The sequence below is a fragment of the Carcharhinus amblyrhynchos genome, chromosome 1, assembly GCF_965287045.1.
Source record: "Carcharhinus amblyrhynchos chromosome 1, sCarAmb.v2.hapA, whole genome shotgun sequence".
Classification (NCBI taxonomy): domain Eukaryota; kingdom Metazoa; phylum Chordata; class Chondrichthyes; order Carcharhiniformes; family Carcharhinidae; genus Carcharhinus; species Carcharhinus amblyrhynchos.
In genome coordinates, this window is record NC_137324.1 from 172,365,436 (window position 1) to 172,378,446 (window position 13,011).

Sequence of the window (13,011 nt, forward strand, 5' to 3'; positions counted from 1 at the left end):
TATTTGGTAGCATGAGCTTCACTGCCTGATGAAGGGGTGACGCTCCGAAAGTTCATGCCTCCAAACAAGCCTGTTGGACTTGAACCTGGTGTTGTGAGACTACTTAGTGTCCAAAGAGATGACAATTTGTCATGTGGGAATTTTATTTTCATGCAATATTTAGTTTACCACCTTACTCTGTGTTCCATCACAACAATCACCCATTTCACTCTTCCTTACTGCGCACAGTGTCTACTCAATGGAACCACCGCATTTCCTCCCAGCTCCCCTCACCACCACCCCCCTCCCCTCACCACCATCACTTTCAGGAAAATTCTCCCTGAGGTCACTGGCAGGAGAAATCAACCTAAACATTATCCTTGCATTCAGACGGAGTCATCCATTTGCAGTGCAAACAGCATTAGTGTCAAACAGCGGGCTGTACCTTTTAAGATAATTTACAGTTCAAAATTGTATTTGCTGTCAGCAAACTGATGGTGATTGAAGTAGGTTCCGTGACAGAATGCCTTAATAGAAGCAATACAGATTCACTCACCTCTGCAATATAAAGTCCTGTTTTGTGATTTTCAGGAAATGTCTGTCCATCGGTTGTGGGGTGGTGGTGGGAGGGGGGATTAGGCGCAATTATCAATATCATTGGTTGTGACAATCGTGAGTTAGTCCTTGTACAAGATGCAAAGGAAAGAAGCTAATGGAATGCTCACCTTTATATCTAGGGGACTACAATACAAGGGGGTGGAAGACACTTCTCAGCTATCCAGAGTCCTAGTCAGACAACACTTTGAGTACGGTGAACAGTACTGGTCACTAAACATGAGGAAGGATATAGATTGACCTTAGATTCAACAGGAAGCCACCTGGACTCCTAGGGAAATTGTATTCCCTGCAATTTAGAAGATTAAGGGATGATTGGATCAAGGTTTTCGAGATATTAAAACAAACAGGGAGTGTAATGTCTTAACTATGTTAGGGCTTGTGCATTTTACATGAAGGTGTGGCTTGAACATATAGATTGTTACAATGCTAGACCTAGACTCCAATGTATATTATGAAACCAGACTAGGCCCCAACATTTTTTTATTTTTCCAGAAATGTGAGGAAAGGATGCCTCACCGCAGGAGTAATTCCAATGACAACCTAAGGATCTTTTATCAAAACAAACTTTATTCATAATACAGTTTAAGTAAAACTCTGACAAAATGAAACAGTTTGAATTTTAACTATTAAACAAGCTTTAAACATGAAAGAAAACAACTCTTAACTTCTAATTTATCGCTATGTCAGTTCCGATTAAGCAATATTTGTCTTATAGACTTGAATTCCACTTTAAAAATAGTTAGCAAATACAGATATACTTGCTCTAACTTTGATAACAACTTTGGAGCTTTCAGAGATAGAGAGAGAGAAAGAGAGAGAGAGAGAGGCTCTTCTTTTTAGCAACTCATGTCACCAACTTCCTTTAAATATGAAATGAAACTCTTTTGCCTCCTATAAGCCTAGCTCTACCCATTAATCAAACATCACATGACTCTGTCACCAACTCCAATCTGAAAACTCTGGAGTACTTAAGTAAACAAAAAACACACATTCCTAGCTGAAATGTGTTATTATCCTGCTTTCCAGCACCTGCTAAATTCCCCCCAAACAAATCGACTGCTTGTAGTAAAACACAATCTTAAATCAGTCCCCCTCAGTCATAAAGTATATAAACAGGACAGCGTCATCACAAGATTCAAAGAAGTCCACAATAGGTTTAGTGAAAGGAATGTTCTCTACACAGAACAAAACTAAGAAACCTGTGAAACGCCCTAATGACATCACCATCAAATCATGTGATGGGCTCTTAAGAAGTCATGCAACCATTTAAATATTAGAGAGTCATAGAATCCCTGCAGTGCAGATGATAAATGATGGTAAATTGATTGTTATCTGGTTCTCAAATGGTCCTTTAGGGAAGGAAATCTGCCGTCCTTACCCGGTCTGGCCTACATGTGACTCCAGAGTCACAATGTGGTTGATTTTCAACTGCCCGCTGAACAAGGGCAACAGGGATGGGCAATAAATGCTGGCCAGCCAGCGATGCCCATGTTTCATGAATGAATAAAGAACAAAAAAGAAGGAAGCCGTTTGGCCATGCACTGACCACAATCCCACCCAGGCCCTATTCCCGTAACCCCACATATTTACCCTGTTAATCCTCTGACACTAAGGGGCAATTTAGTATGGCCAATCAATATAACTTGCACATCTTTGGACTGTGGGAGGTAATTGGAGCACCCAGCAGAAACCCACGCAGACATGGGGAGAATGTGCAAACTCCACACAGAGTTTACATATAACACGATTGATTGGGAGAAACTATTTCTGTGTGTTAGGAGTCCAGGATTAGATGCAAAGCCTAAAAATTAAATTTGGACCTTTTAGATATGAAAGAGGAAATATTTCTTCTCACAAAGAGTAATAGAAGTTTGCAACCCTATTCCACAAGCAGCTATTGATGCTCGATCAACTGTTTTACAACTGAAATCGATATATTTTTGTTATACAAATATGTTAAGGGACTCGGGGGAGGCCAAGATGGGTACGTGCAGTTGGGTCACAGGTAAGCCATGATTTCATTGAATGGTGGAACAGTGCTTGAGGGGCTGAATGGCCTCTGTGTATTCCAATGATCTTATGAAGCCCGACGCTTACTGCAGCTCCTGGCTGGATGAGGTTTTGCAAATTGTTTTGTTTCTTTTTACAAAGAAGCTAAAAGAGATAAGGTAATTCATTTCTAATAATGATAACAACTTGCATTTATGTAACACTTTTTAAAAAGTACCTGCTCGGTTGTAATCAAATCAAGGAAGGTGACACCGGAAAGGGTGACCAGAAGTTAACTTAAAGTGGTTGATAACAAATAGAGATTTAAAGGAAATGAGAGAGGCAGAGAGTTTTAGAATCATAGAATCCCAACAGTGCAGGAGGAAGCCATTCGGCCCATCAAGTCTGGACCTACCACAATCCCACCCATGCCCTACTCCCATAACCCTTATTTACCCTGCTTTTCCCCCTTATACTAGGGTCAATTCAGCATAGCCAATCAACCTAACCCTCATATCTTTGGACTGTGGGAGGAAACTGGAGCACCTGGAGGAAATCCACGCAGACACAGGTTAGAAAGTGCAAACTCCACTCAGACAATGACCTGAGGCTGGAATTGAACCCAGGTCCCTGGCTCTGTGAGGCAGCAATACTGACCACTGTGCCACCATCCCACTCTTGGGAGGACATTTCACAGCACTGAGCAGAGAGAGATGAAGAGCTGAGATCTTGAAAGGGACTGTGTGAACAGAAGTGGGGGGCGGGGGGCAGGAATTTTCCCATCAGCCCGCCATGGGAATCATAGTGGGTGATGGTGGGGAGGGGGAGTCACAGAAAGGTCTATTGACCTCTGGCAGTTTCTTTTGGGGAAAGCGGGGCCAGAAAATCCCACCCTTCAGTCTTTTTAGTTCATACAATTTCGTTCATACACACGGACAGCACGGTGGCATTGTGATTGGAGCACTGCAGCCTCACAGCAGCAAGGACATAGATTTGATTCTGGCCTTGGGTGACAATGTGATGTTGGCACGTTCTCCCAGTGTCTGCCTGGTTTTCCTTTGAGCGCTCCAGTTTCATCTCACAGTCCAAAGATGCGCAGATTAGGTGGATTGGCCATAGTAAAAATGCCCCTTAGTGTCCCAGGATGTGTAGATCAGTTGGATTAGCCATGGTAAATGTGTTGGGGGTTGCGGGCATAGGGCAGGGGAGAAGACTTGTGCAAGATAGTCTTTCGGAGAGTTGGTGCAGACACGATGGACTAAATGGCCTTCTTCTGTACTGTAGGGATTCAATGATTTGAATTGATGGCTGTTGGTATCGGATTGCAAACGCTATTTTACTATTCACAACACCCATCAACTGATACCATTTTGCATAGATTCTTGTGGCCAAGCATGGAATGAACGGGACAATAATGGAGCGTGTTCTCTAAAGAGTATGCAACGTCCCCCAGCAGATTACCACCCAGGCAGTAAAGATAAAAATCTATCCCGCTGGGCTTTCATTTTCTTTTCTCCCGCTGCCTGACAGCTCTGTTTGAAAACATTTTTCTTGGGGGGAATGGAGAAGAAAAAAAAGTACTTACCTGCTCTCAGTTCTCCCTGAGGGATAAATTGTCTGTCATACATCCGCCTTGGAAATCACAGTCACAGTGTTGTTTGAAGCTAGAATTACAATGTTACTGTGTGAAGTTTGTAAAGGACTGACCTTGCTTTGAAACCAGATGTTAGCACAGCGATCCATCACAAGAGACTTACTGAAGAACTTCTGGATTTTGCAACTGCCCTAATATTAAATCCTTGTCAGACTTCATTATAATTGTGATAACAAATTGTATCACCAGCAAGTCTCTCAGAAAAGAAAGACAGCAGTGATACGAATTGTCTCATTACAACAGGATCGGTATTGATCAGAGCTGCAGTGAGTACTGATCCGTGGAGCAGAAACACAAAGGGTGGAATCTTCTGGTGCTTGTTTCTTTTTGGCAGTCGGGTTCATGTCCGGGTCCCAAACTTGCACACTCCAGCATGATCTTCCAGGAGACAGAACCCAGAGTCAGTTGCCTCCCCATTCTACTTCCAATTAATTATGGAATTTGGTTTGATTTCATTTGATTCTGTACTGCATGACTTCCTCCAAATATTTTCGTTTGATTTTGATTTGATTCATTATTGTTACATGTATTATATACAGTGAAAAGTATTGTTTCTTGAGCACTATATACCCAAAGCATACCGTTCATACAGAAGGAAAGGAAAGAGTGCAGAGTTTAGTGTTATAGTCATAGCTAGGGTGTGGAGAAAGATCAACTTAATGCAAGGTAGGTCCATTCAAAAGATGGCAGCAGGGTAGAAAATGTTCTTGAGTCGGTTGCGACAACCTCAGACGTTTGTAACTTTTTCCCGAAGGAAGAAGGTGGAAGAGAGTATGTTCGGGGTGCTTGGGATCATTAGTTATGGGAGGCTGGTTTGCATGATGTATTGGGCTACATTCATGATCTTTTGTAGTTTCTTGCATCCTTGGGCAGAGCAGGAGCCATACCAAGCTGTGATACAACCAGAAAGAATGCTTTCTGTGGTGCATCTGCAAAAGTTGGTGAGAGTCATAGCTGACATGCCAAATTTCCTTAGTCTTCTGAGGTAGATGGGTTGTTAAGATTTTGTCTGAAGCAGTGTCTTCAGAGAAGGAAGGCATGTTGCCAGAAAAGATAACAGTGTTAATGATAATACTTTAGATGGGAACAATATCATGCGAAACAATGATAGCACTCTCAAGGAAGTTGCCCGATATCATTGTCCTTCTGTCAGCTGTGGTAGCAGTTTTGCCTCAGAGTCAGAAGGTTGTGGATTCAAGTCACACTCCATGACATAAAGAGTAAATTCAAGGCTGATACTTCAGTGTTACACTGAGGAAGTCATGCACTTCTCACGATGCAATTTTTCAGGTAAGACATCAAACAGCACGGTGGCACAGTGGTTAGCATTGCTGCCTCACAGCTCCAGGGATCTGGGTTTGATTCCCAGCTTGGATCACTGTCCATATGGCATTTGCACATTCTCCCCTTTTCTGCGTGGGTTTCATCTAGATTCACTGGTTTCTTCCCACAGTCCAGTGATGTGCAGGTTAGGTTGATTGGCCATGCTAAATTGGTCCTTAGTGTCCCGGGATGTGTATGTTAGATGGAGTAGCAGGATAAATATGTGGGGTTTTGGGGCAAGGGCCCAAGTAGTTGTTGATGCAAACTCAATGCGCTGAAAGACGTCCTTCTGCACTGTAGGGTTTGTATGAGATTGTATGTAAGCTGAGGTCCTGCCTGCCCTCTCAAATGGATTTAACAATTCCACAACACGACTTTGAAGAGCCGGGAATTACATCTGATTTGATTTATTATTGTCACGTATACTGGGATACAGTGAAAAGTAATACTTCTTGTACTATCCAGACAAAACATACCATTCACGGTGTACATAGGGGAGAAGGAGAAGATAGGGTGCAGAATGTAATCACAGGTACTATCAAGAGAAAGATTGGCTTAATATATGATAGGACCATTGAAAAGTCTGATGGCAGCAGGGAAGAAGCTATTCTTGAGTTGGTTGGTTCGTGTTTTCAGACACTTGTATCTTTTTGCCAATGGAAGAAGGCGGAAGAAAGGATGTCCAGGGTATGTAGGGTGCTTGGTTATGCTGGCTGTTTTTCCAAGGCAGCGGGAAGTATGGCAGTGTCAATGGGTGGGAGGCTGGTTTGCGTGATGGACTGGGCTACATTAACTACTCTTTGTTGCCAGTGGCTTCCTGGTCAATAGTTATCTCTGATGCAACATCAGAAAAAGTGATTACCTGGTCACCACTGCATTGTTTCCAATGAGAGTTTGTTGGGCATAAATTGGCCATCCCACTTCTCTCATTACAATAGTGACTGCCCTTCAAAAATACTCCATTGAGGACACTAAAGAGCAATTGAGAATGGCCAATTCACTGCACCCACACATCTTTGGACATTGGGAGGAAACCAGAATTTCCTCTGATTCTGGAGGATGTGTAACCTCCACGCAGACAGTGACCCAAGAGAGGAATTAAACCGGGTCCCTTGCGCTGTGAGGTAGCTGTGCTAACCGCTGTGCCACTGTGCTGCACATTTGTCAGTCCTGCCATTCCGGGAATCAATCTGGTGAACCTTTGCTGGACTCCCTCAATTGCAAGAATGCCCTTGATAGGGAGGGGTCAGTGGTTGGATTTGGAAACAAGCATGAGAATTTAAAAAATTTTGAAACTGCAAGGATGAACCCAAACTAACCTTTTTCAGGAACCCTGCCAATGACTACATTTTGCTATCATATCAACTAAGCTTCCCATAAGACACAGGATCAGAGAACATGGTAACCGTAGTTTCGGAGGTGGTAATTGACTATTATTATGTTCATGATGTCTGCTTCAGAGGGCAACTGTCTGAGGAGACTGGCATCAGCAAAGGTGGCTAAAAGTTTTCAAAATTTCTTTATGAAATGTAAAGAGTGAACCGCCCAGTTCTAAACAATGTTATAATGACTCTTGCCATTTTTGTTTTCAGTGGAGTCTCTCAGCTGTGATAGTGGCCCATGCCAGCACGGTGGTACGTGTATAAACCAAAGGAAAGGCTTTGTTTGCGCCTGTCGTCCCCCATTCGGGGGTCCCAGCTGTGACGTAAAGCTACTGGATGAAAATACCTTGAAGACAGGTGAGGTCCATCGATTTTCCATTAATACAATACTCACAGCAGAGTAGACAAGGTCTGTCTCCTGGAGTAAGAAAGGCTTAGCTTCAGCCAATGAGTTTTCCAATTGAATGGACCAAAATGGGCCACTTTCTCTCCTGTAGTGCAATGGGCTGCTGCACCAATAGAATAACTCAACACCCACTCATAAGATCGTGACAAGCGTGCATTTTCAAATAAGCTAACTATTCCAGTCCGAAGACACTGCGGCACAGACAAAAACTTTAGCCGTTCAAACTGATTACATCACATTGGAAGTGGCCCAGACGGGATCTGATTCTGTTTGGAAAACATCCATTAAATTTGGGACAGCATTTTTCCATTTGGCATTTTATTTCCACCCTAAGGCAAATTATTCTCGATGCAGGTGCAATACCACAAATCCAGCACCCTCAGGACTCAGGATGTCATTAAAAATAACACTTTAACTCATCATGCAATGGGTCATAGAATCCCTACAGTCCAGAAGGAGATCACTTGGCCCATCAAGTCTGCACCAACTCGCCCACTCTCCGGCTCTATCTCTGTAATCCTGCGCATTTACCCTGCTAATCCAAAGTTCTGGGATATTAAGAGACAATTTAACGTGACCAATCCATGTAAGTGAACATCTTTTGAGTGTGGGAGGAAACTGGAGCACCCGGAGAAGACTTATGCAGAGACGGCGCAGAATGTACAAACTCCACACTGGCAGTCACCCAAAACCGGAATCGAACCTGGGTCCCTGGAGCTCTGAGGCAGCAGTGCTAACCACTGTGCCACCATGAACTATACTACCCATCAAAGATAACTGGCTCTCCAGTGACAGAATCTCCTGTCACTAAGGTGGCATGGTAGCACACTAGTTAGCACTGCTGTCTTACAGTGCCAGAAATTCAGGTTCAATTCCTACCTCGGGTCACTGTCAATGTGGAGTTTGCACTTTCTCCCCTTGTCTGCGTGGGTTTCCTCCAGCTTCCTCCCACCATTCAAATATGTGCGAGTTAGGTTGATTGGTCAGACTAATTTGACCCTAGTGTCAGGGGATTATCAGTGTAAGTGTGTGGAGTTACGGGAATAGGGCCTCGTTGGGATGCTGGTTGGTGCATACTCGATGGGCCGAATGGCCTCCTTCTGTACTGTAGGGATTCAATTCTATTCTATTGTTTTTACCAAATCTTCTCCCAAACTCTTTCACCCCATTGAAACAGCTAAATCGCCCATAGGTGCCACTAACATGGTTCTGGCTGTAACTCCCTAGAGGAACCATTCTCTCCCTGTTATTCAGACTAAAATCTTTCTAGGTTTTTCTAAATTGCTCCATTTTCAAACAAGAATATATGCACCAAAAGTGACTCAATGTGCCAACATCTCAACATTGCAAAGTAATCATTTGCCCCTTATATATGAAAAATGAAGAATCGCTGAAAATCTGGATGGCATGGAAATTTAATGATTGTTCTCAGTTGAACAATGAAGTGATCCTTAACCCAGTATTCCTCAGCACCAAGCTTCTCAGGCGATGTGGATGGCACAGTAGTCAGCGCTACTGCCTCACAGCACCAGGGACCCAGGTTCGATTGCAGGCTTGGGTCACTGATTGTGCAAAGTTTGCATGTTCTCCCTGTGCCTGTGTTGGTTTCTTTGGGTGCTCCAGTTTCCTCCCACTGTCCAATAGACGTGCTGGTTAGGTGCATTGACCCGAACAGGCGCTAGAGTGTGGCAACTAGGGGATTTTCACAGTTGCTTCATTGCAGTGTCAATGTAAGCCTATTTGCGACACTAATCAATGAATAAATGTCACAAATGCTTGTCACGATTGTTTGAAGGAAATTGCTGGTTGGATCAGACGTTTGCTCAAATTAAGCCACAGGCTCCATTCCTGATGTGCCCTTCCATCAATTCCTGTAAGTTTCGGCTTTGCAACTATACTCCTACCGGAATCCAAAGACTTTGGTTTCCCGGAAGCTGCTCGCCGGGTCATGGGAATAACGCCACTGGATCGCTAGTCAGCATCGTTTATGGTCAGAACTGCGTTGGTATCTGATCATCTTCGAACGTCCAACTTTCTTTCTTGATGCTCACAGCAGAGACGCATGTGTTTCTTGACAGTCAAGAAACCTCATTATAAATATAAAAAAGCATTATGTTTGTACACTATATTTACCGTTCTCAACGCATCTTAAAACACTTTACTTCTGGAGTGTAGCCGTTAGCAAACATTGCAGCTAATTTACACACTGAAGTTCCACAGGCAACAAATGAGATAAATGGCCAGTTTACCAGTTATTGGTGGTATTGGCTGAGGGATGAGTAGTTGGATGTTTGCTGGAAGAAATCCCTGCTTTTCAAATAGTGCCAAGGGATCTCTTATGTTTTCCTGGGCAGGCACAAAGCGCTTTAACATCTTGTTCAGAAGGAGACACTTCCAACAATGTGGCAATCCCTCAAAACTCTACCAAAGTGTCAACACAGATTATGCTTTCAAATCCTGGAGGTGCGCTTGAACTCATAGCCTTCAGAAGCCAGAATCCTGTCAAGAGTCAAAACAAAGTTTTGCTCTCCATTCTTACAGTTCTGAACAAAGTGAGGCTTATTTGGGATAACTTGATAGTCATGGTGAAACCTGTTTTGTGCTTTTTTTTGGCAATAACGTCGCTCCAAATGTTTCTCAAAAAGAATCAAAGTGAAATTATTGCACTTTAACTTGGACATCATCAGTGAGACTACCTTTGATGCTGCTTCTGACTAGTTCCTTGTCCAAGTGGGGTGAGCACAGTAAGTAGTCTCACAACACCAAGTTAAAGTCCAACGGGTTTAATCTGACAGCACAAGCTTTTGGAGTCTCGCTCCTTCATCAGGTGAGTGAGGACTTGTGTTCACAAACAGGCCATATACAGACACAAACTCAACTTACAAGATAATGGTTCGAATGAGAGTCTTTACAAGTAATCAAATCTTTACTGGTGCAAACAATGTGAGTGGAGAGAGGGTTAAGCACAGATTAAAAAGGCATGTATTGTCTCCAGCCTGGACAGTTAGAGTGAGATTTTGCAAGCCCAGGCAAGTCTTGGGGGCTACAAGATAGTGTGACATGAACCCAAGATCCCGGTTGAGGCCCTCCTCATTTGTGCAGAGCTTGGCTATCAGTTTCTGCTCAGCGATTCTGCGCTGTCGTGTGTCGTAAAGGCCGCCTTGGAAAATGCTTGCCCGAAGGTCACACATGGGATTTGTAGAGAGCTGGCTGGTGCTGTGCCAAGCTGGAATCAGGCTATGTTCCAAAGCTGAGACGAGTGTTTGGGTCCAGTGTATAAAATAAAAACCTGTACTCGCTTGTCCCTTTAAAGTTGTCATCGACTTCAGGAAGTGTAGAGGAGAACATGCCCCTGTCTACGTCAATGGGGATGAAGTAGAAAGGTCAGAGCTTCAAGTTTTTAAGTGTTCAGATCACCGACAACCTGTCCTGGTCCGTCATTGCTGACACTATAGTTAAGAAAGCCCACCAATGCCTCTACTTTCTCAGGAGACTAAGGAAATTTGGCATGTCAGCTATGACTCTCACCAACGTTTACAGATGCACCATAGAAAGCATAATTTCTGGTGGTACCACAGCTTGGTATGGTTCCTGCTCTGCCCAAAACCACAAGAAACTACAAAAGGTTGTCAATGTAGCTCAATCCATCACACAAACCAGCCTCCCATCCATTGACTCTATCTCCACTTCTCAATGCCATGGCAAAACAGCCAGCATAGTTAAGGACCCCATGCACCCTGGACATTCTCTCTTCCACCTTCTTCCATCAGAAAAACAATACAAAAGTTGAAGGTCATGTACCAATCAACTCTAGAACGGCTTCTCCCCTGCTGCCATCAGACTTTTGATTGGATTTACCTTGCATTAAGTTGATCTGGTCTACACCCTCGCTAAGACTGTAGCACTACAATCTGCACTCTCTTGTTTCCTTCTCTATGAACGGTATGCTTTGTCTGTATAGTGTGCAAGAAACAATACATTTCACTGTATGCTAGTACATGTGACAATAATAAATCAAATCAAATCAAATCAAAGTTGGAGTTGCAAGAAGGATGAAAATTTCTTTCTGCTTAGGCAATTTGTCAATTTACACATTGTAATAAATCCTCGGAGGCAGAAGTCTCTTCACCAAAATCCTTTTATTTACAAGTCTAACAACAGCATACAGAATGCTATCAGTTAGCAGTCTATACTCGGAGTCACAGAGGAACTGACACTCCTGGTTAGGTACAAAGCAAAAGGCCCATAAATGGCCTGTAATCGGGGAGTTCCTATTCTAACAGGCCCATCTCAATTGCAATCACACACATGTAGCAAACTTTCCCTCATAATGTCGAGTGGCTGAAGCAAAAGATAACTGGATATTTTTACCTTTTACTTGGTATTTAGACCTTTTCTTTCCCCAGTCTAGTGACCGGGAAATGCTGTTCATTGTCATCAAATTCCCATTTCATCCTGACACCTCTGTTTTAAGATTGGATTTAGACTTGGAGGACTCAAGTCATAATTTAGATTGAGTTTATAGCAGAGAAATAGGCACAGCCCAATTAATCCATGATCATTCATCCTTCACATGATCTTCCTCCCTCCTCTCTCCATCAGACTCCATCAGCGTACCCTTCTACGTCCTTCACCCTCGAGTCTTTATCAAGTTTCCCCATTCCATTCATTGTAACTATTCGATGTGTTACTGACCTCCACATTTGAACCTGGGTGAAGATGTTCCTCTTCAATTCTCTATTGAGTTCATTGTTGGCTACCATAGCCACGCAGAAGGCTTACTATCTGCAGCAGTTTACCGTGACAATACCAATAGATAGTGAAAGCATTCAGAACCCCAGGGACAGTCTCTTTGTTGTAATCAAATCATCCATCTGATTTTCCTTTGAATTCTTTTGTTAGATTTCTCAAAAGGATCTTACAGATACGCCCCAATGGTGACATTCTTCGTAGCTCACACTTACGAGATGAGAACAGCCGGTCCAATCAAGTTTAACCATCTCTACGTCAATTATGGTTCTTCCTATGCCCCCGGAAGTGGGAAGTTTCTGATTCCATACCTTGGAGTGTATGTTTTCGAATACACCATCGAGTCTTCCAGCCCACACCTGTCCGGATATCTGGTGGTTGACGGAGTGGATAAGCTTGCCTTTCAGTCTGAAGATACAGACAGTGGCGCCTCTGGCAACAGAGTGGTGACAGGTGACGCACTGCTGGAACTAAACTATGGGCAAAGCGTTTGGTTAAGATTGACATCAGGCGTAATACCTGCAAAGTTTCCACCCATGACAACATTCGGTGGTTATCTATTGTATCGCACTTAAGGGAAAGCAATAGCACATATATATGATATATAAACTCCTAGAAGCCAATTAAGCAGATACTAGGGGTATATTTTACTACAGAATTACTAAAATGAGACATTTAATATTGTTAGAGAATAATTAAAATCTATTGATAATATTCGATGTTCTTCCGTTGCATTTCCTGAGCATATATTGAAGTTAGATACTACACAGCACTAATTAGCACTGAGCTATTCATATACCCCAATCTTTAGGAACAGCGGTGCCAACATTTTGTTTTATTTTCCTACGCTGTGCCCTTATATAAAATTTGACTGTTCAAAAGAAGAACTTGATGAAGTTACTGCAAAAGAA

The 13,011-nt window shown here is 43.0% G+C and overlaps 1 protein-coding gene across 1 annotated transcript in view; it reads left to right on the plus strand.

The window, feature by feature from the left end:
- Window positions 1-12,784, plus strand: part of LOC145347771 (multimerin-1-like) — a 65,841-nt gene extending 53,057 nt beyond the window's left edge. The window contains 2 exon segments of the mRNA XM_080195570.1: window positions 7,156-7,302; window positions 12,254-12,784. Coding sequence (XP_080051696.1) covers window positions 7,156-7,302; window positions 12,254-12,675 — 569 coding nt within the window. The 3' untranslated portion in view covers window positions 12,676-12,784.
- The last annotated feature ends 227 nt before the right edge of the window (window positions 12,785-13,011 follow it).